Source organism: Xyrauchen texanus, chromosome 39 (assembly GCF_025860055.1).
Source record: "Xyrauchen texanus isolate HMW12.3.18 chromosome 39, RBS_HiC_50CHRs, whole genome shotgun sequence".
Classification (NCBI taxonomy): Eukaryota; Metazoa; Chordata; class Actinopteri; order Cypriniformes; family Catostomidae; genus Xyrauchen; species Xyrauchen texanus.
This window is the reverse complement of record NC_068314.1, coordinates 20,662,523-20,685,652: the sequence shown is the minus strand read 5'-3', so window position 1 is coordinate 20,685,652 and position 23,130 is coordinate 20,662,523. Positions and strand designations below refer to the sequence as shown.

Here is a 23,130-nt window from a genome sequence, read left to right as displayed (position 1 = left end):
CTAAGTGTACTTTGAGTAAGAAAGGTCTTGCTATAAAACAAAGAGACTGTGTGGTACATGTGTGGATGTATCAATAGGTTAAAAGCTAGAGATCAAATTGAGCTGTAGGGACATTAATCCGGGTTCAGTACAAGCTAAAGTGAATCAACAGCATTTGTGGCATAATATTGATTACCACAAAAAAATCATTTTTAAACTTGCCTCTCCTTTCCTTTAAAAAAAAAAAAAAAGCAAAAATCTGGATTAGTGTGAGGCACCTACAATGGAAACGACTGTAAAAATTAAAATGTATCAACTTTACAGTTAAAATAATACATTCAACAGAAGAATGAATGTAGGTGCTTTTATATAAATATAAGCGTCAAATTTCTGTCTTTAAACCCTCCAAAAATTTTCCACATTCACTTCCATTGTAAGTGCCTCACTGTCGCCTCCATTTTTGCTTTTTTTTTTTTTTTTTAAGAAAAGGAGGGAAGAGTTGAAATACATTTTTGTGGTTATCAACATTATGCCACAATTGCTGTCGATTGAGCTAAACTTGTATTGAAACCGGAATATTCCTTTAATGATTTAAATGTCAGAACAATTAAAAGCACACATTTTATTTTTAAGAGCTCACTAAAGTAGTCATTTATAAAGTTGCTACACTATTTAATGTGAATATTCACCCTGCTGGACATTGTGGATTAGGGCCTGTAACTCAGGGATACACTCTGCCTTTTCCCTCAGAGCGTCCAGGATCATGTGATTTTGTGAAGAGCCAATCACGTCTGTCTGCCGCAACTGACCCTCCAGCAGTCGAATCTGAGCCTCTTTCTGAGCAACTTGCAAGCCCTATACACACACAAGCACAAACACCTCCATTTAGTTCTTGCTTCACAAATCTACTTTTAATGTTTTCATCTGTACATTTTACAGTATATAGACAATTAATGTCATTTATAAGCATACTTGGATTCAGGGTTCCACACCGTTTGACCAATGACATTTCCATTACTTTTCTAAACTTTTGTAACAACCGGATGAGGATTTTTAAATCTAAAGCTATTTCTAGCCAGTTAAATATTTGATAAATATATGCAGAGCATATCTAGAGAATTGTAAATTAATTTTTAAATTTAATTTTAAATTTATGACGTTTACATAAAGATGACTTTTCCTGATGTTTTTAGGTTTTCAATGATATTGGGAACCCTGCAAGATCCTTCGCTTGACCATATATTACAACATTTCGGAAAAAAAATAATTAAATGGTTTTGATGGAATTGTCTGGCTATACTTGCCTTGTCAATAGAGGCTTTAAGGAAGTAGTCCAGGAGAGAACGAGCTTCAGCCAGCGAGCAGGAGCTGATGACCACTGAGGTGTCCACAGAGTCCAGCTCATCCTACAGGACACACATGATTTCAGACCTTGCAAACAACAATGCAATTGCCTCTGATGTGCAAACTACGCTCCTTCAGGTATAAAAAACCTTCAGGGCCAAATCAATAGTGTCATTTGGCATAAACCAGTGAGAGAGCATTTACCTTGGTCTCTTCGATCTGTACGATGGTGGCCTGGCACTCTGCCAGGCTGTCATTGATGTAGTCGATGTTGGCATTGAGAACTTCAATCTCCTCATTCATCTCCTGAAGGACTCTGTCCTCCTCCTCCTCTCCAAAGCCCTCATGCAGTAATTTCTCCCTCTTACGCAACAGCGCCTCCTGCTGCATGGCCAGCTCCTCACGTTTCTGGAGCACAAAAATATAACAAATTATGCACTGGATGATACAATGATCGATTAAACGGCACAATCGAGAAGTTTACAATCCTTCTTGACTGGTGACTAGCTATGGATTATTGTCATTTAGATGGTCTATTCAAGCACCCCATGCAATACAGGTTTCCAGAATGTTAAAGGGATTGCTCACACAAAAATCATATAGTGTCTGAACATATGGATTTAACCACTGGAGTCTTATGGATTACTTTTATACTCCCTTTATGTGGATTTTGGAGCTTCAAAATTTTGGCCCCCATTCCTTTGCATTTTATGGACCTACAGAGCTGAAATATTCTTCTAATAATCATTATTTGTATTCTGCAAAAGAAAGAAATTCATACACATCTGGGATGGCAGAAGGGTGAGTAAATCATGAGGGAATTTTCATATTTGGGTGAACTATCACTTTAACACATACTGCGGGGTCTGTTAGTCCACTAGTGAAAATGCTGCTATTTTGGCATTTGTCCTAATTTAATCAAAAAAGGTTTACCAATACATATAATCAGCATTACAATCTGATTGAAAAGTTCAATCCCAGCGTGATTGTAGAAAGTTCTAAAGAGTATCTTGTGTGCTTCAAAGCAAGGAAGTCTGGCATTTTGTACAACGGCGTCTAGAATCATTTCCTTTTTAATCTTAAAATCTTTACATGTTTATATAAGGTTTTGAAACCCTGATTTAAATGTGATCTCAGACGTTTGGACCCCACTGTATGTAAAAAAGGGACTAGAAACTGAATGTTTTTCATTTCAGTTCATTCTGAGCAAAAACTGTATTTTTTCATTTCGGTTCGGAATTCCACAGCCTCCTTTCCAAATGGTAACCAGTTAGAACAAAATAAATGAATGGTTAATAACGTTCTTTTTAAAATGACAGTACTCATGTCATTGGCAGCGGTGTTGCCAAGTCTCACAAGAGAAACAAGCAATGTGGTCTGGAAAAACAAGCCAGAGAAATTTACTTTTAATAACAATAATAATAATTCCTTACATTTATATAGTGCTTTTCTAGGCACTCAAAGCACTTTATATATTATAGGGGGAATCTCCTCAGTCACCACCAGTGTGCAGCATCCACCTGGATGATTTGACAGCAGCCATAGTGCACCAGTAAGCTCACCACACACCAGCCATTGGTGGAGAGGAGAGAGTAGAGTTACAGAGTCAATTCATGGATGGGGATTATTAGGAGGCCATTATTGAGAAGGGCCAATTGGGGGAATTTGGGATCCTTAATGACCACAGAGAGACAGTAAAATGTACTCGTCACTATACTGGGGCATTAGAACCCACACAGACCGCAGGGTGAGCACCCCCTGCTGGCCTCACTAATAGCTCTTTCAGCAGCAACCTTAGTTTTCCCCAAGAGCTCTCCCATCCAGGTACTTGCCGGGCTCAAACCTGCTTAGCTATAGTGGGCAACCAGGCAAGAGCCGCAGGGTGATATAGCTGCATTTTACTTCTAATGGTGTTTACCTTGTACCTGGATTACCCATGCATGTATATGTAGTAATTATACATATTTTTTAAAAAGGTTTTCATTCACAGAAAGCTACATCCACAAAGAAAAGACATGTGTGATGCAGAGGTTTCCTTCAAGATCAAAGCACATGTTTTTTAAGGCAATACAAAGTGGTGTAATCCCAAAAATGTACTGGGATAAACCCTTTGACTTCATGAAAAGATTATTGGAATGAAATTAAATGGTTAAAACCAGTTACCAGCATTTAAAAATAACTTTTTCTCTCTGGAACAATTTAAAATTACTTGGTACCCATTTTCGGGTACGCTCTGCTAAAAAGTTCACTCATTTTTGGTTTTTGTTTCTTGTTCTTTGAACTGTTTTTAGTCCCTGATGTAAAATCTCATCTATATGAACAGTGAAAATAATGCATTTGTCACCTTAATAAGGCGATCCATATCAGCTTCTACATTGGTGATGGTCATTCTCTGAATCACAATATCCATGATTCTCCTCTCTAAAGCCTGCCACTTCTGACGGGCTGTCTTTGAGAAACTCGGGCTTGTACCCTTCCGCTGGAGCTTCTTTTTACCACTAATAACAAGAAGCAAAGTGTAAGATACACCTCATAAAACATGTGAACATTTATTTTTAATGAATGTCACACAAAATATCCGAACCAGATGAACCATTATGTAAATGTTTTTTAGCCTTTGAATGAGTTGTTAAAAGACAACATCAGAAAGCATCTTCAGTGAATATAACTTTGTTGTATCAAATACGTTAGGGATGCAGCAATATTAAAATTCTAGCCAATACAGAAATGTTTTTTATGGTCGATAACTGTTGTATATTATACATCCATACTTCTTAGTCAAAAAAAGAAAATGTAAACATTATAAAAAGGAAATTAAATAGTTTTGTATGCTACACATTATTTAGGTATTCCAAAATGCAATAAATTATGATTTATGCACAATTAGACAAGGGACAATTATTAACAAAGTAAATAATTTCAACTTTGATATTATGTTGTAAATCACAGTTACTCACTGACCTGGCCAGACTTCCTCTACTCCCATTACTCTCATTCTCTCCAAGGTATCCATTCAGTTTGGTGTTCCAATGCCTTATGATGCTGGACACAGAGCGAGTTGACTCAGGTTCAGAGGAGGCCGTTGTCATGCTAGCGGAGAGCTCAGTTCCAGGGCTCACACTGGTGAGTCTGCGGACCACACGTCCAGCCACACGCTCCGACATGGGTTTGGCCATACGTCTCAGGGCCGTCACTTCCTGCGTCTTCCTCCTCAACACGATCTCCTGCTGCCGCTTTTGAGACTCCAAAGCTCGGATCTGATACTGATGGAGCATGCAGAGAAACATCTGATGTAAAAGCTTATGATAATACAGTACATGATAACAACCCCCTCAAGCTTAAAATACTTTCTCCTATTCCAGCTTAATATACAGAGACAACTATAAGCCCTTCGTAGGTTAACTTTCTTGAAAACTGTAAACACTGTTTATCTGTGGCGCTATAATAATTGCTCTGTAGCTAACACTGCATCTAAAGCTGGCATATAAGAATTTTAATATCTAGGAAATGACACAAACAAGCACTAACACTTCTTTAACAGTAAATGTGCAATCAAAAATTTTTCCTATTGAAAAAAGTTGTACTCCGAAAGAAATTACAATTTATCTTGAAACATATGTATAAAATCATGACCACTCACATGACAGGAAGAATCATGTAATTTCAGAAGTCGTATAAAAACTGTTTTGTTCTTCATGGAGAGGTTCCCCCTGATGGGGGCAGCCATGATATGATCACATGACCAGCTGAGTCAGGGCTTAACAATAAGGATAGTACAATGACTAGAGGCCAGTGTGCGAGTGCGTCACATCATTTGACGAAGTGGTCACTTGACCTATCGGGTGAGAGCTGAGTTGGCACTACTTTTTATATTTGTTGAATTAAGAACATTGCTATTCTGTGATGTATTGAACATTGCGTTTGTGAATTCTGCTGATAATATTATCTTCTTTATAATATGTAGTAGATTTGTAAAAATTATGAGAATGACTCTATTATAATATTGATTATAACAGTCATTATATGATTGTACAACTAAATGTATGACTTTTCATGGAGTTACAGTACATAATAGTTGTATAATCTCCAGCTATTATTGCAAACTAAAAACCTGTACACTTACATATTTTTATATACATTTAATTAAAAATATACAGTATATGTTGTATAAAATATCTCAAATATGTTGCTAAAAAATAACATTTATAACTTTAGTGGGGCCAGTGACAATGTTGCTAGGGTATTTAATAAGAAATACTGGCCTAACTGGACCAACAGAAAAAGAAAATCTTTATTTTTGAGCCCTAACTCTGTGACTCTTACAAGCCACATTGGCGAATGACATTTTCAGGACTTTTCCTGCATTGAAAATACTGTGAATGTCGGGCCACAAAAGCAAATTAAATCTTGTGTTCAGTGCTTTATAAGCACTAAATATTATTCTCGACTGAAACGCAGGCACTTTTGCATGGCACCATTGAAGCCTGGTTTTCGCAGAATTGTGACATGAGCCATCACAAACCTACTTGTGCTCTGGAGCACGTACGTCAACCGGGCCTCTCTCATTATCCACGCTTTATCATTATCAGCACTCCAGAGATGAATAGCTCAGAACTGATAACATGCTAAATTTAAGCACGCTTCCCTTGATATTGCAGCGCAGACCACAAAAATTATGCAACTCATTAAAGATTTTACATAGATTGTACAGTACGGTGCTTTGAAGGAAGTCAAACATCTCAAACAACTGTATATTGTTCTGGGCCCCTTTCATATAAAAATAAATACTGTTTAAAATCTGTGGTGGGCCCCCCCTGGATCAGTGGGCCCCTAGAATAGTCACCACATTTCACCCCATTAGCTACAGCACTTCTAACAAGGAAAAGTGGAAACAACACTGTGGCATGTACCAACATACAGTATGTTACAAGACTAGACAATCTACACATCATCACCCTTTTCTAAAATATATCAAGTTGTTTTGTGGTAACAAAATGATATTACGAAAGAAATGTTACAGACTCATATTAAATCTATTAAGGTGAATCTATTAGACTTTAATTACAACTGTGAAAGTTGTAGATAAAGTAAATATGTTTAGGCTAATAGTTTATTAATAACAAATACTATGGTCTAAATTGCCCTAACCATGGTAATGAGGAGCCATCAATGGTCTTACCTGTGGTTAGGGCCTTTTTATTACAAATACCACTGTTAAAAATGAAAACAATGGTAAACATTCATAAGGGCAGGTATTGTACAATTTTAAAGAAAGGGGTATAAGTGTGGACTTCCATGAATTATGGACAATTTATTGACAAATTTTCCATCTGTTCTATCAAACTCCTGTTCTGGCTGGTCATGTTTGCTTGAAGCTACCTTAAAGGAATATTCCAGGTTCAATATAAGTTAAGCTCAAACGACAGCATTTGTGAGATAACATTGATTACCACAAAAAAAATATTCTATCTTTTTTTTTTTTTAAGAAAAGAATGGAAAAGGAAATAATCTGTGTTACAGTGAGGCACTTACAATGCAAGTGAATCTGAGAAAATATTTGAACGTTAAAATACTGTTTCAAAACAACAGCCACAAGACAAACGATATGTGTGTAAAGATGATTTAAGTGTGATAAAAATCACTTACTACACTTTTCTGAGTAAAGATATAGCCAATTTAACAACTTCGTTGCCATGATGATGTAATGTCACCAAACCATAAAATGACTATAAATGCCAATTTAAACAACTTTACAGCTCAAATAACAGAAGGATTAATTTAAGTGCTATTGTAAAATTATAAGCTTCAAAATTCTGCCTTTAAACCCTCCAAAAATTGGCCACATTCACTTCCATTTTAAGTGCTTCACTGTAACCTTGACGTTTACTTTTTTTAAAGAAAAGGAGGGGCGAGTCTAAATTCATTTTTGAGGTAATCAACATTATGCCACAAATGCTGTCAACTGAGCTTAGCTTGTATCGAACCCGGAATACCCCTTTAAATCCTTAGGCCTGTTTCCCTTAGCACATAATGTGAAGTGTACGATTTTGGCTAGTGAAAATAATGAGTGGCTGGTGATTTTGAAACGCAACTAGCCACAGTGGCCAATGAGCTGAAAATGTATGTCAAGCCCTGTTTATGATAATACATTGTCAATCAGAATTAAACCTCTTGTCGTCGCTGCTCTTTCTTCAGTTGTGCGATTTCTCTGTTCCTGTTGGCTTCAATCATCCTCCTCCTCTGCTGCTCCTCCTTCATCTGCTTCATCAGCACCACCTATTGGTGGGACGGCCAAACACACAATGAGAACCACCACTCCAACGTAACAGTGTCCGATAAAGATTAGCCCTGAATCTGAATTAACATATGGTGATCATGCATCCTCTTTTTTTGGACCTGAAAAAAGTATCCAGCAGAATTTAAAATTGGGCTAAAAATGTCTAGGATTTGGTTTTGTCTTCATATTGATGTGCACTCTGCAATTAGGATTATCACATATTCTGCGCGTTTGATCCTGCGCATCAGTTTTCACGCATATATGATCCTGAGCTAGCACTTGTGTGTCAATGGCAAAGAAGGCAATGAACAAGAACACAGGTCAGGGGTTCATATAGCTTAACTGGTAGAGCATGGCGCTAGCAAAACCAAAATCAAGGGTTTGATTCCCAGGAACACAGAAACTGATCAAATGTACACAGTATACTCTGAATGCACTTTAAGACACTTTGGATAAAAGCAACTACCAAATGCAAAAACAAATATAAAAAATCAGGCCATGTGAGGGGAATCAAATTGAATAAGAGTAATTTTTAACAAAATAACACTTATATATTTCTTTTTCATAATTGAATATAGTTATAAATAACACCATTCAATTTGAAGTCCTTTTGTTATGAAACTGAAATGTGTAAATTTTAATATAAATCACATATTTTTGAGTGTATCCATACAAAATATTATGTGATAAGCACAAAACGTCAGCCAAAGGAGAGTTTGTAATAAAAGTTTAATATATAGGGATGTACCTAGGCACAGCAAAACTGAAAAGTATGAAGTGAGGTATATAAAAAAAAATAATAGCATCTGATCTTTACTGTTTTTATGTTATTGCCATTATTAAATGCATCAATGTTACACAGCCTAGGTTTAAGGAACTGTACTGTACTTTCAGTAAAAATATTCTCCACTCATGGGAAAATTGGCACTGTTTTAATTTCTGTCTTAAAATAGAAAACTGGTGCAGTAAATGTCTCCATTCTCAACTACATACATTTCAATAACAACCAATCGACTCAATTCTTGGAGGGACTCAAATGTTCAGCATCCATTTCTGCTGGCAGCCTATAGATGGCGTCCTAACTTTAGAAATAAAGCTCTCACCTTGGCTTTCTTCATCTCAGCAACCTCAGACTGCAGCTTCTTCAACTCTCTCTCGTAGCGGCACTGGTTCTTCAGTAAACGAGCGTGTTCTTTCTGAGCAACCTGCAGCTTCAACAGATCTCTGTTCATCTCTTTCAGACGCTTCTCGTACTCCGATTTAATCTTACTAGCCTTCTCTTCAGTGTAGTTCTCCATGGACACTATTTCATTAAAATAGCGAGAGTCTTAGATCCAGTACATTCTGCACAACCATGATAAGCTAAAGGTTTTAGGTACCTTTATGTTTTCGAACAACACTTCTAACAACATCCCTTTACCATAGTGAAATCAATGTTACCCACATTATATTTTGATGAAACAAAATATGAAAACACATTTAGCCAAGACACAAAGAGACAACACTTTTAAAGCAGACACAGACATGACAGATGCTCACTGAGGTTGTGTAGCACGCGGTCTCTCTCCAGTTGTGTGTCTCTGATCTTGTTCTGAAGCAGAATGAGTTTCTCCTCGTACTGACTCTTCAGCATGAGCAGCCGCCGTTGGCTGTTCTCCAGCTCATCGATCAGTCTCTGTTTGATCTCGATCTCACACGTCAGATCCGCAAGATCTGCCTGCAAGTTCACTGTAACCAAAGGTCAAAAGGTTGCAGGTGTAAGACTAGGCTTACATGCAAGATATACACAGGAAGCTAGAGTCAAATGCATGCCAGAATGCACCTTTCTCATCTGAATCAGAGTCAGAGTCCACTAGGTTCTCGTCACTATCAAACTCATCCTCCTCCCTGATCTCCTCTTCCTCCTCACAGCCACTCTCCCCCTGATCGTCCTCCTGAAGAGGATACATGCCATCCTACACAGGATTAAATCAGATGAAGCAGAGATTTGTGTTATCTCAATTTTTTCACACAGTTAAAGTCCCCAGCTACAAAGACACAGGAACACACAACAGGTGACTTGTCTTCAGAAGACTTGGAATATGATGCAAAAGTCAAATGGACTACTTTTATGATTCTTTCATTTTAGCCATTGTTTTGAGATGACAGTTTGCGATATTTATTAAAACATGAATTTTTGTGTTACATTTTTAAAAAGACATGTGGTTTGACACAACATGAGGGCAAGTCAATTATGATAGAATCTCCATTTTGTGTGAATTATTCCTTTAATAAAAATATTTTTCTACATATATAATTATGCCTTACAACTTCTATCTCAAAGTGTTTCAACTTTGATATTGTAACACTAAGACTTTCTTCTCATAAAACACTTAAAGGAATAGTTCACCCAAAAATGAAAATTCTCTCATTATTTACTCACCCTCATAAAATCCCAGGTGTGTTTGACTTTCTTTCTTCACCAGAACATATTTGAGAAAGAGAAAAATATCTTAGCTCAGTAGGTACTTAATATGGAAGTGAATGGATATTTCTCTTTTGTATTCTAACGATACAAAACCAAAGGCATCAGGAAAGTCACAACCTGCCTGGACAGCTTTTATGATGGAACTTGTCAATCTTCCAAAACAATGCTGGCTGCTGGGCTAAATGCACTCATTATATTTATATATGTATATATGGTGGTATTTTTACCTGCTGAGAATAAACAAAGAGCTAATAAAATATGTAAAGGAGTCAAAACAGCAGTACCAGGAATTCCTCCATTGCACACACAAATTGAGATATGCTGCAAGTATGGCTGACGGCAGTTCTGAAACTATACCGAACAATTATGGGCAACATAGCTCCAATGATGAGAAGAATCAGGTATGCTTGAGGTCAGTATTAGGCAAATTACTTCCTGTTTTTGGTCCGTTTAGATGTCTTTGGTCCATGTTGCGTTCATATATCAATCGAACCGCACCAGAGTTCATTTGGAAGCGGACCGAGACCCACTTTTCAGGCGGTCTTGGTCCGCTTGTTTGGTGCGCACCAAGGTTCAGGTGACAGCGTTCACACTTGTTCAAATGAACCGCACTAACAGAGCAATCGCACCAGAGTTCATTTTAATCGAACCAAAACTGCCAAGTGTGAACACACCCTTATTGTCCTCTAAAGCAACACGATCACTTTTGGTGTGAATAAGATACATTTTTATGTACGTTTTTTTTTAACTCTAAATCATGCTTCCAGTGAGCAGCAGTACATGCATTTGACGTAATCGCATTGGCATTTGAAACACATGAGAACTGAGGCATGTGCGTCACAGCCGGAAGAGCAGTGCTGTATTTATCTACTTCTTTACTCACATTGGTGCATTTGTGTGCTCATCCCGGATGTCTCAATCGAGTGGAGAACGTGAGATTACATCTGTATCATGGTAATGCAAATACGTCAAACGAGAGACCGCTTGGTCTCCACCCTCTCATGAAGTGTTGGATTATAGTTAAAAAGTACTTAAATATTTGTATTTACTTTTTTGCACCAAAAGTGATCGTGTTGCTTTAGAAGACTTTCATTTAACCACTGGAGTCGTATCGATGACGTTTATGTTGACTGTCTGTTAATCTCCATTCACTTGCATTTTAAGGACCTACTGAGCAAAGATATTTTTCTATTTTTCTTCAAATGTGTTCTGGTGAACAGAGTTGGTCATACACACCTGGGATTTAATGAGGGTGAGTAAATGAGAGATTTTCCATTTTTAGGAGAACTATCCCTTTAACGGTCCTCTTATCTTAGGTGAAAGAATCGTAATAAATACCACATACATTTTAATACAGGAAGCAAACATTGTGACTTTGTCAAGACCATCAAAACAAACAAAAGAAAAAAGAAAACTCAGTTTTGTTCATACTGTACAAATGTTAAGCACATACGATGTTTCACAACAACATTTGTTTTAAGATGGTTATTTATATCTTCAGCTTTAGTGTGTCATTAGGAAACATACATTTTAGACTCCCAAACATTACTTTTGCAAATAAAAAATATCATTTAAAACACATTTTCTTCCATTGTCTTAACTGCCAATTCTGACCTGTATAGGAAGAACCAGATGTGACCATTCAACTTCAGATGTTCTGGATGATGTATAGCTTTAAATAGGTTTTTGTACATCTTTGAATTAAATGGGTAAACGCTAAACAAAAATTATTATTTAAAATGTTCTTAAATCTAGCTCCATAATGTTCTCTTGCTTCCCCTCCCTTCACTGGGTACTGCATCTTTACCAAACGTTACTTACAACAAACATCTCAAATGGGGTTTGTGCATACAAGCACATTTCCACACACACAACAAATTATTTTTTTTAGATTGAGAAAGTAATATGTTCGTAAATAACGTAATTAACATAATTGTATCTGATTTGGTACAATGGGGCTAAATGCACCCTATGTAAAAGACATATTGGATGTTACTTTCTCCTAAAACATGCACAGAAATGTTTGCTTCCTAATCCCCTGTAAAACAAGTTTGACATAAGTGGGAAGGAATGGATTTGTTGTAATGGATGAAAAAATAATGTTTTTGTATCACTACCCCAAAACTGCTTAAAGGGGGTAAAAAAGATCCCATATGCATTTACTATGGACAAAAAGGGCTTTGGAAATGCTCAATGAGACACCAATAATGACTTTAAAGTCAAAATCAAAGTGGTCAAATGATGATCCAGACATCAGACCAGGATGTGCTGGAGATGACGGGCATTGTGACAAAGTATTGTGTAGATGTTTGGTGTTTTCATGAGAAGCAGATGAGGTGGAGAAAGCTGTCTGCACTATTAGATGTTTTCAATGTATTAGTGATAAAGGCTCAGAAAGAATCGGTTTAGGAAAAGTTACAATTATTTTAAAGAATACAGGATTTTATCTTTTCATTTTAAAACATTAGAAGTGAACAAATAAACATTAAAAATGTTGTGAACATTCTAATTCTTAATTTCTTGAAGAACATCTTACAACTTTTTAAATAGTGTCTCCGTAACACTTTTGTACCCAGCAGACCAGATTACTATGTTGTTTTGAGTGGTGGCCCAAGTCTAAAAAGCCATTCCTCAAGTCTCAATGATTAAGTCTTCCTTCAATATGAGTATATGGAATTTTTTGCCCTTTTTATTATCCAACATGCAAAAATCATACACCTGATCACCTAAAACAGTATAGTTGACCCACAAATGTAAAATACGCCTTCATCTAATCACCATCATGTCATTACAAACCGGAACACAAAGGGAAATATTTATAAGAATGTCCAATCTGCTCTGTCCCCTTGTCACTTTCATTGTCCTTCTATTCCATTAAATGAAACTGAATGTTGACCAGGGACACGGCAGCTTCAACATTCTGCAAAATATTTCCTTTTGTGTTCTGCGAAAGAAAGTCATGTAGGTTTAGAATGGCATGAGTCTTTGTTCAAATGCACAACTCCAAATATGTGCAATAGCACTTGTGTACTAGTAAGCACCTCCAGCAGTATCCTCTCACCTCTTCAGGTTCATTATCTGAATCCCCGTCTCCGTTTTCTCGTCTCTCTTCGTTTTCTCTGCTCAGTCCATTCTCTCTCTTTTCTGCGTTTTCCTGGGGATGAAGTTTGGGTCTCTTCTTCAGACCCTTTTCTTTCTCAGGACTACAAAGAGACAAAAACACAGGTGGAATATCATTAACATGCCAAAATAAATCAAAGTCATGCATCATTAGAGCTCTGATGTAATCTACAGCCGTCATCATGCAATCTCATACCCCATTCACAATTAGGGATCAGTCCATCATTTTAACCAATTCCACCAATATGAGATGTAATGGTCATTTAATCATCTTATAATCATACCACAGGGACTCATGAGCAGAGATTTATGCTGGGACATCAGATTCGATCTTTCAGTAGTAACTCTGTAATGCTGAGGTTCAGAAACTACACATGCCCTCTTTCCCATTACGGCCGCATTAGAGCCATTCTGAAGAGCTGACGTTCCTTCAGTCATACCCATTATACCACACAATTTAATGAGATTCTTGTATCTTTGCCAGCTTGCTGTCCTGAGATGCTTGGGACATACTGGCACACACACAAACACAGATAAATCAAATTCTGACATATTTTACACCCTCTTATTGGCTCAGTTACAGAAAAAAGTCAGGAGAGGACAAGCCTGTTAAAGTCTTCCCAATGCACAGTCAGCGTAATATGTTATAAAACCTCTGCTAATGCCAGGAGACAATGCCAGGCACTTGAAAACAAGAAGACAAACTGGGCTGTCTTAAAAGAGGAAACTTTATGGAATGTGCGCATGGATGACTTAATATAATATAATTAATAAATGTATATATATACATTACTGATTTTCTTGTATGATGACATTTAATTTTAAATATGATTTTCTCAAAAATATTTTTTTCCAAAGAGAACATCATCAGTTCAGGAGGGCACGCAAGCATGACAGAAATCAAAGCAAGACTTAACCAAAAAAGGTATCATTTTACATTAAAGTCATTATTAGGGATGGGATAGTAATTTAGCAAAAAATGTGTCTATTTACTTTAAGATGTTGTTGTTTTTTGCACTATTGCTAAAAATATGGGGTGATTTTACTATTTGAAATTGTGCCTGGTGAACTCTAATCTAAAGGTTAATTTGAAAACATTTTCGGAGCTTTGTGATTTTTGGAGATGTTCTAGCACCACCCTCAGACCTCACCTCTTCCTGGTTTGATTTCTCTCCTTCTTCTTCAGCCTCTCTACATCTAATTTGGCTTGACAAATCACATCTGTCATCTCTGCATCCATGGAAACAGAGGGGGAGGAGCCAAGAGAGAGTCCCGGAGCAGCGGGGTTGGAGGCAGGGTACAGAGAGCGGGAAGAGAGGCGAGACAAACTGCGTCTCAGAGACTCATTCATGGCCTCACTCTCTAACAGCTTAGACCTGAGAGAGAGAGAGAGAGAGAGAGAGAGAGAGAGAGAGAGAGAGAGAGAGAGAGAGAGAGAGACAGAGAGAGTGTCAGCGAGAGGTTTGAATCATTGCTTTCAATCGCTACCATAAGAAGTCACTTCAAGTATAGAGCAAACATGTTACCTGAGCTCTTCAATCTCTCTGATGTAGTTTTGAATTAGATTTCCAATCTCCTCATTTGTTTCACCTGTGCAAAGTATAACAGATGTATTTATCAGAAGAAATTAAGTGGCCTAACAAACTAGTGGGCTATTAGCCACATCTGACTACTAGTGGTAGGTGATACAAATTGTATCTCATTTTTATTTATTTTTTGCCTTTTGAAAATATTAATCGTAATATTTTTTAAATGAAATGGCTCACAAATGGGGATTATGGATGGTCCGCCGTGGCGACCCCTGATTGTATCGTACAATATGACGCTCACAATCAATACCATATGTATCATATGATATATAAACAAAAACAATATAGTGTAATTAAATTGTTAACACCACCCGTAATCTTTGTTAACCTTCCCTGATAAAACAGAGGATGACCCAGCTTGATATCAGCTTGAGTCGAGTGTTTGTTTTTGAATTGCCACAGTATGCAATAGACTGGCGTGTCTCAAGGTCAATATTAGGTCAAAAATGGCCAAAAAACAAACAGCTGTCTCTATAAACTCATCATTCAATCATTGTATTGAGATACTGAAGATTTCATACAAAGGTTTACACTACAGTCTTCAAAGACAAAGGACAACTGCCTCTAACAAGGACAGAAAGAGACGTGGAAGGCCAGATGTACAACTAAACAAGAGGATAAGTACATTTCGAGAAAAAGATGCCTCATGTTCTCAGATGACAGCTTCATTGAAATCTACCCGCTCAACACCAATTTCATGTACAACAGTAAATAGAAGACTCAAGGGTTCAGCTTTATGGGAAGAATTGCAAAGAAAAAGCCACTTTTGAAACAGAAAAAGAAAAGGTTAGAGTGGGCAAAGAAACACAGACATTGGACAACAGATAACTGGAAAAGAGTGTTATGGATCATAACCCCATTGAGCTTTTGTGGGATCAGCTAGACCGTAAGGCACGTGAGAAGTGCCCAACAAGACAGCTGCATCTATGGCAAGTGCTACAGGAAGCGTGGGGTGAAATGTCACCTGAGTATCTAGAAAAACTGACAGCTAGAATACCAAGGATCTTCAAAGTTGTCATCACTAAGCATCTCTCACCTGTCTTAGTGAGCAGCAGATTAACTCCGCTGGTGAGTAGGTGGGTTACTCGGGTATTGAGGTGGTCAATGGTTTCTTGCATGGCTTTGACCCGCATACGCAGTGTATCGTTCTCTTTCTGGAGCATTGAGTTCTCCTGAAACAAATCGCTAAAGCCCTCAGATCCATCTTCACAAGCCACTCGCTTTCCCTGAAAGAAATGCAAACAGTAAATTGTGTCAACACTCCCTCTCATCTGTAAGCAACACTTATCTCTCTCAATGTTATCATAGCTAAACGCTAACTGCTATTGGTGGTCATTTAGCATCCAGGTCAGGCTGAGGCGCTAAGATACAGCTATGCTCCATTAACTCCGTGTAGCAAGTTCCTGTGAGCCGACCCTGTACAAACCATGTTATCATGCTCCACAAGCCAACCTCCATCGCAGCCTTCCAAGTCTCCACAAATTATTACATAAACAGCTAGAGTTTCTACTGTGGGAGAGGAAAATAATTGAGTGAAGGGCTGAAATAGGGTCACCTATCTACAGCAGACTCACTATCTAATGTAAATCTGTTGTCAGGGTATTTGGTGTTTTAACAGAGGAAGTAATTGTTAAGCTGCTCGATTATGCTTCAATGTCAACTTAAATTGTTTCCTCTCTAGTGAAGTGAACAAGTAATATGATTGTTTCCCATTTTCAGTCAATTCTGCCACTGTAAAGCTAGTTTCCACAGCTTTCCACATCCTGACATGGCATATGTCTGCTATAAAAATAAATCTTCATGGAACAAATCATTATAGAAAACATTATGGATGAAGTGAAAAGATGCTTGTATGCATATTCCTATGCGAAAGAGTATTTTATATATATATATATATATATATATATATATATATATATATATATATATATATATATACACACACACATACAGTATCTCACAAAAGTGAGTACACTACTCACATTTTTGTAAATATTTGATTATATCTTTTCATGTGACAACACTGAAGAAATGACACTTTGCTACAATGTAAAGTAGTGAGTGTACAGCTTGTATAACAGTGTAAATTTGCTGTCCCCTCAAAATTACTCAACACACAGCCATTAATGTCTAAACTGCTGGCAACAAAAGTGAGTACACCCCAAAGTGAAAATGTCCAAATTAGGCCCAATTAGCCATTTTCCCTCCTTGGGGTCATATGACTCGTTAGTGTTACAAGGTCTCATCGCTCTCACACACCCTCAAACTGTTCACTGGAAGTTCAACATGGCACCTCATGGCAAAGAACTCTGAGGATCTGAAAAATAGAATTGTTGCTCAACATAAAGTTAAGAAGATTGCCAAGACCCTGACACTGAGCTGCAGCACGGTGGCCAAGACCATACAGCGGTTTAACAGGACAGGTTCCACTCAGAACAGGCCTCGCCATGGTCGACCAAAGAAGTTGAGTGCATGTGCTCAGCGTCATATTCAGAGGTTGTCTTTGGGAAATAGACGTATGAGTGCTGCCAGCATTGCTGCAGAGGTTGAAGGGGTGGGGGTCAGCCTGTCAGTGCTCAGACCATACGCCGTACACTGCATCAAATCAAATTGGTCTCGCACACGTTCTGGATGTCGTCCCAGAAGGAAGCCTCTTCTAAAGATGATGCACAAGAAAGCCCGCAAACTGTTTGCTGAAGACAAGCAGACTAAGGACATGGATTACTGGAACCATGGTGGTGGGAGTGTCATGGTCTGGGGCTGCATGAGTGCTGGCAGTACTGGGGAGCTACAGTTCATTGAGGGAACCATGAATGCCAACATGTACTGTGGCATACTGAAGCAGAGCATGATCCCCTCCCTTCGGAGACTGGGCCGCAGGGCAGTGTTCCAGCATGATAACGACCCCAAACACACCTCCAAGATGACCACTGCCTTGCTAAAGAAGCTGAGGGTGAAGGTGATGGACTGGCCAAGCATGTCTCCAGACCTAACCCCTATTGAGCATCTGTGGGGCATCCACAAACGGAAGGTGGAGGAGCACAAGGTCTCTAACATGCACCAGCTCCGTGATGTCATCATGGAGGAGTGGAAGAGGACTTAACAGTGGCAACCTTTGAAGCTCTGGTGAACTCCATGCCCAAGAGGGTTAAAGAAGTGCTGGAAAATAATGGTGGCAAAAAAATATTGACACTTTGGGCCCAATTTTGACATTTTCACTTAGGGGTGTACTCACTTTTGTTTCCAGAGGTTTAGACATTAATGGCTGTGTGTTGAGTTATTTTGAGGGGACAGCAAATTTGCACTGTTATACAAGCTGTACACTCACTACTTTACATTGTAGCAAAGTGTCATTTCTTCAGTGTTGTCACATGAAAAGATATAATCAAATATTTACAAAAATGTGAGGGGTGTACTCACTTTTGTGAGATACTGTATGTGTATGTGTATATATATATATATATACAGTGAGGAAAATAAGTATTTGAACACCCTGCTATTTTGCAAGTTCTCCCACTTAGAAATCATGGAGGGGTCTGAAATTGTCATCGTAGGTGCATGTCCACTGTGAGAGACATAATCTAAAAAAAAAAATCCAGAAATCACAATGTATGATTTTTTAACTATTTATTTGTATGATTCGGCTGCAAATAAGTATTTGAACACCTGAGAAAATCAATGATAATATTTGGTACAGTAGCCTTTGTTTGCAATTACAGAGGTCAAACGTTTCCTGTAGTTTTTCACCAGGTTTGCACACACTGCAGGAGGGATTTTGGCCCACTCCTCCACACAGATCTTCTCTAGATCAGTCAGGTTTCTGGGCTGTCACTGAGAAACACGGAGTTTGAGCTCCCTCCAAAGATTCTCTATTGGGTTTAGGTCTGGAGACTGGCTAGGCCACGCCAGAACCTTGATATGCTTCTTACAGAGCCACTCCTTGGTTATCCTGGCTGTGTGCTTCGGGTCATTGTCATGTTGGAAGACCCAGCCTCGACCCATCTTCAATGCTCTAACTGAGGGAAGGAGGTTGTTCCCCAAAATCTCGCAATACATGGCCCCTGTCACTTAATACAGTGCAGTCGCCCTGTCCCATGTGCAGAAAAACACCCCCAAAGCATGATGCTACCACCCCCATGCTTCACAGTAGGGATGGTGTTCTTGGAATGGTACTCATCATTCTTCTTCCTCCAAACACGGTTAGTGGAATTATGACCAAAAAGTTCTATTTTGGTCTCATCTGACCACATGACTTTCTCCCATGACTCCTCTGGATCATCCAAATGGTCATTGGCAAACTTAAGACGGGATCTTGACATGTGCTGGTTTAAGCAGGGGAACCTTCCGTGCCATGCATGATTTCAAACCATGACGTCTTAGTGTATTACCAAGAGTAACCTTGGAAACGGTGGTCCCAGCTCTTTTCAGGTCATTGACCAGCTCCTCCCGTGTAGTTCTGGGCTGATTTCTCACCTTTCTTATGATCATTGAGACCCCACGAGGTGAGATCTTGCATGGAGCCCCAGTCCGAGGGAGATTGACAGTCATGTTTAGCTTCTTCCATTTTCTAATGATTGCTCCAACAGTGGACCTTTTTTCACCAAGCTGCTTGGCAATTTCCCGTAGCACTTTCCAGCCTTGTGGAGGTGTACAATTTTGTCTCTAGTGTCTTTGGACAGCTCTTTGGTCTTGGCCATGTTAGTAGTTGGATTCTTACTGATTGTATGGGGTGGACAGGTGTCTTTATGCAGCTAACGACCTCAAACAGGTGCATCTAATTTAGGATAATAAATGGAGTGGAGGTGGACATTTTAAAGGCAGACTAACAGGTCTTTGAGGGTCAGAATTCTAGCTGATAGACAGGTGTTCAAATACTTATTTGCAGCTGTATCATACAAATAAATAGTTAAAAAATCATATATTGTGATTTCTGGATTTTTTTTTAGATTATGTCTCTCACAGTGGACATGCACCTACGATGACAATTTCAGACCCTCCATGATTTCCAAGTGGGAGAACTTGCAAAATAGCAGGGTGTTCAAATACTTATTTTCCTCACTGTATATATATATATATATATATATAAATAAATAAATAAAGGGAATACTGTATAAAAGTGACCCAGTGAACACCCATGCTTTATATCAGAGCTCATTGTAGGTCTTTCTTGAAAATGTATGAGATTTTTACTTTCAGAACCTGTTGTGCTCTAGTTGGGAAAATTTGTTTAAATGCAACGTTTCGAACTCTTCCCAGAACACCTCAACCTTCATGTTCCTCCTCCTTACCGCTTTGTACTCCATGAGCTCCATCTGCAGGCGTGCAATCTCTGTTCGTAAGGCGTTGATCTGCTGACTGGTTTTGTCCTGGTTCATGATCACTTTGTTCTTTATATTTCGAGCCCTGTTAGCGTACTTCAGGGTACTCAGGGTCTCCATAAAATCACGGTCAGAGGGGCTCACACAGGCAATCATTACTGTCCGACTAGATGGAGAGAGAGAAGTGTAAAGGAAAAGAAAATTAGAATATACATTACCAGTTAAAAGATGGTACATCCATACTCAACGCAGTACTTGTGTAAATAACACAAATGGAAGTATGGTCATTTTGTGGTGGCCAATGACCCCTTGGTTTTTTAGCCTGGTCTATAATTATATGCGTATTGTACCATATTAATGTATTTACATACTTTGTTATGATGCAAAGCCATTAAAATAATCATTCTTGATGAACAGTAATATGCATTTTAATTATTTAAGTATACAACATACAATTTTTTTAATTAAATCTGAATGAATTAAATATTGTTGTTTCATCTATATTCATCTTATAGTTTCATCTAAATTACTTTGAGATGAAACAATAACTGGCAGAGGGCCTGTGTTGACTGGTAGTCTCCGTGTGTGCACACACACAAACACCCACAGAGATACAGAGACCCCATCATGCTCCATTGCACACTGCTATCTAAGATTAAAAGTCAGGTACGTCTTCAGAGAGTAGAACAACTTCTAAAAGAGCTCAGAAACACATACACACACACACACACACACACACACACACATGTTGTGTTTCCATGTTTTATGGGGACTTTCCATAGACATAATGGTTTTTATACTGTACAAACTTTATATTCTATCCCCTAAACCTAACCCTACCCCTAAACCTAACCCTCACAGAAAACTTTCTGCATTTTTACATTTTCAAAAAACATAATTTAGTATGATTTATAAGCTGTTTTCCTCATGGGGACCAACAAAATTTCCCCACAAGGTCAAAAATTTCGGGTTTTACTATCCTTATGGGGACATTTGGTCCCCACAAAGTGATAAATACACGCTCACACACACACACACACACACACACACACACACACACACACACACACACACACACACACACACACACACACACACACACACACACACACACGAGACCCACAACAAGAGACAGACAGTCACACAAACAGATGAGAAATAAACACCCACATGCTCTCATGGACTTCACACATGCACACACGCGCGCACACACACACACACACACTGTCTGCATATTGTCTGCACACACGCGCACAAGCACACACACACACCACTGTCTGCAGTTCCTCATGTATAATTCAATCAACTCCCCCACGATCCCACATCATGAGCATATTTGACCAGCCAGCGGCATCCACAGTGGGTTGAGTGACCCAACACTGCGCATCCACACACACAGATGCAATGCACTGTTAGCATGCATTAACCTTCAAGAGACAATGACTGCACTGTACACAGTGGTGTTTCCAAGCATGTGAATTTGCGCTGGACCATCTGAAACTCGAAAACAAACAAAGCGTGTACGTAAGACCCAATGTCTGTACAACAATTGTAAACTCAAGAAACCTTAACTGTGGTGACCATTTAAAAGAGCTTCAAAAAGGGGCCTGGGTAGCTCAGCGTGTATCCCAAGTTCGAATCCAGGGCTTGCTGAGTGACTCCAGCCAGGTCTCCAAAGCAACCAAATTGGCCTGGTTGCTAGGAAGGGTAGAGTCACATGGGGTAACCTCCTCGTGGTCAGTATAATGTGTGGTTCTCGCACTCATGGTGAGATGTGCGTGGATGCCTCGGAGAATACCGTGGGCCTCCACACGCGCTAAGTCTAGGCGGTAACATGCTCAACAAGCCACATGATAAGTTGCACGGATTGACGGTCTCGGAGGCAACTGAGATTTGTCCTCCGCCACCCGGATTGAGTCACTACGCCACCACAAGGACTTAGCGCGCATTGGGAATTGGGCATTCTAAATTTCGAAACATTGCTACAAGCTAAGCATCACTATTCATATTGCTCACACTTACAAATTCACATTTAATACCCCAACCCTAAAAGGGATCTAAACAAACCCCTAACATTAAGTATTAAACTTCAGCAGGTAATTTGGGGCAGCGAGTAACCACTTAGCATCTACACATAGCACTCTAGCAACCGCATAGCAATATCCTGGCAACAACCCACTGCACTCTAGTATCATGGCAGCAAGTTTTGCACATGCAATAAACACCAATGTTTTCTTCACAAAATTTACAAAACTCATTTCAAATATAAAAATGTCAAGAGGTGTCTGTATTTGGTAGGGTTAGGGTTGGTCTATAGGAATTATAATTAGGCTATTTTAGAACAATAGAAACATGGCATGCATACGTGTGTGTGTGTGTCAGGTTCTTTAGTTAAACCTGAAGAACTTGAATTCTGGGCACCTACATGGTATACAAACAGCTTCATAAAGTGCCAAAATAATGTTTTGTTTCACACCTTATATGCAAAGACTTAGGGCTAGGATTAAGGTTAGTCTATGGTAAAACTAATTAGCTTAATTTAAGAACAATGGAAGGCAATGGGAGGTCCCCCATGATACAAAAACACACGTGTACATTACTTGTTTACCAGTTTTGGGGAGTAATTATCTAAAAGTAGCCACGCAACTAACCCAACTGCATTTTTTAGTAGCATGACAGTAGCTCAGCTATTTTCACAATAGTGTAGCTTTTCCAGTAACAAGCTACTTTTTACAAAGAGTAGTAGTGTAGCATCACAAACACTACATTTGTCATACTGTATCAGGCACGCAGCAATACAGCAATATACTGTTGCACTCACCTACACCATATCCAAATCACTGAAGTGAATCAGTTCATTCGGACAGTTCATTAAAATGAACCTGTTAAAATAAATTATTCGCCGATCTTTTTGATATGTAGCATTGGGAAGTCCTATTCATTTTAGTGAATTGGTTTGTTTGGATAGTTCCTGTAAAATGACCTGGTTCAAATAAACAATTCCCTGATTCACTTGAGTCCCTGAGAAGAAGTCCT

General features: G+C 38.7%; 1 protein-coding gene across 1 annotated transcript in view; it reads right to left on the bottom strand.

The window, feature by feature from the left end:
• The window catches only part of LOC127632847 (kinesin-like protein KIF21B), a 115,572-nt gene that overhangs the window by 37,016 nt on the left and 55,426 nt on the right, over positions 1-23,130 (bottom strand). Inside the window, exons 8-21 of the mRNA XM_052111653.1 lie at positions 20,065-20,260; positions 15,813-16,002; positions 14,714-14,777; positions 14,339-14,563; positions 13,129-13,270; positions 9,423-9,555; positions 9,140-9,328; positions 8,704-8,903; positions 7,492-7,599; positions 4,285-4,586; positions 3,668-3,821; positions 1,528-1,731; positions 1,284-1,385; positions 669-834 (exon numbers count right to left, since the gene is read on the bottom strand). Coding sequence (XP_051967613.1) covers positions 669-834; positions 1,284-1,385; positions 1,528-1,731; positions 3,668-3,821; positions 4,285-4,586; positions 7,492-7,599; positions 8,704-8,903; positions 9,140-9,328; positions 9,423-9,555; positions 13,129-13,270; positions 14,339-14,563; positions 14,714-14,777; positions 15,813-16,002; positions 20,065-20,260 — 2,375 coding nt within the window. The remainder of the gene's footprint in view (positions 1-668; positions 835-1,283; positions 1,386-1,527; positions 1,732-3,667; positions 3,822-4,284; positions 4,587-7,491; positions 7,600-8,703; positions 8,904-9,139; positions 9,329-9,422; positions 9,556-13,128; positions 13,271-14,338; positions 14,564-14,713; positions 14,778-15,812; positions 16,003-20,064; positions 20,261-23,130) is intronic.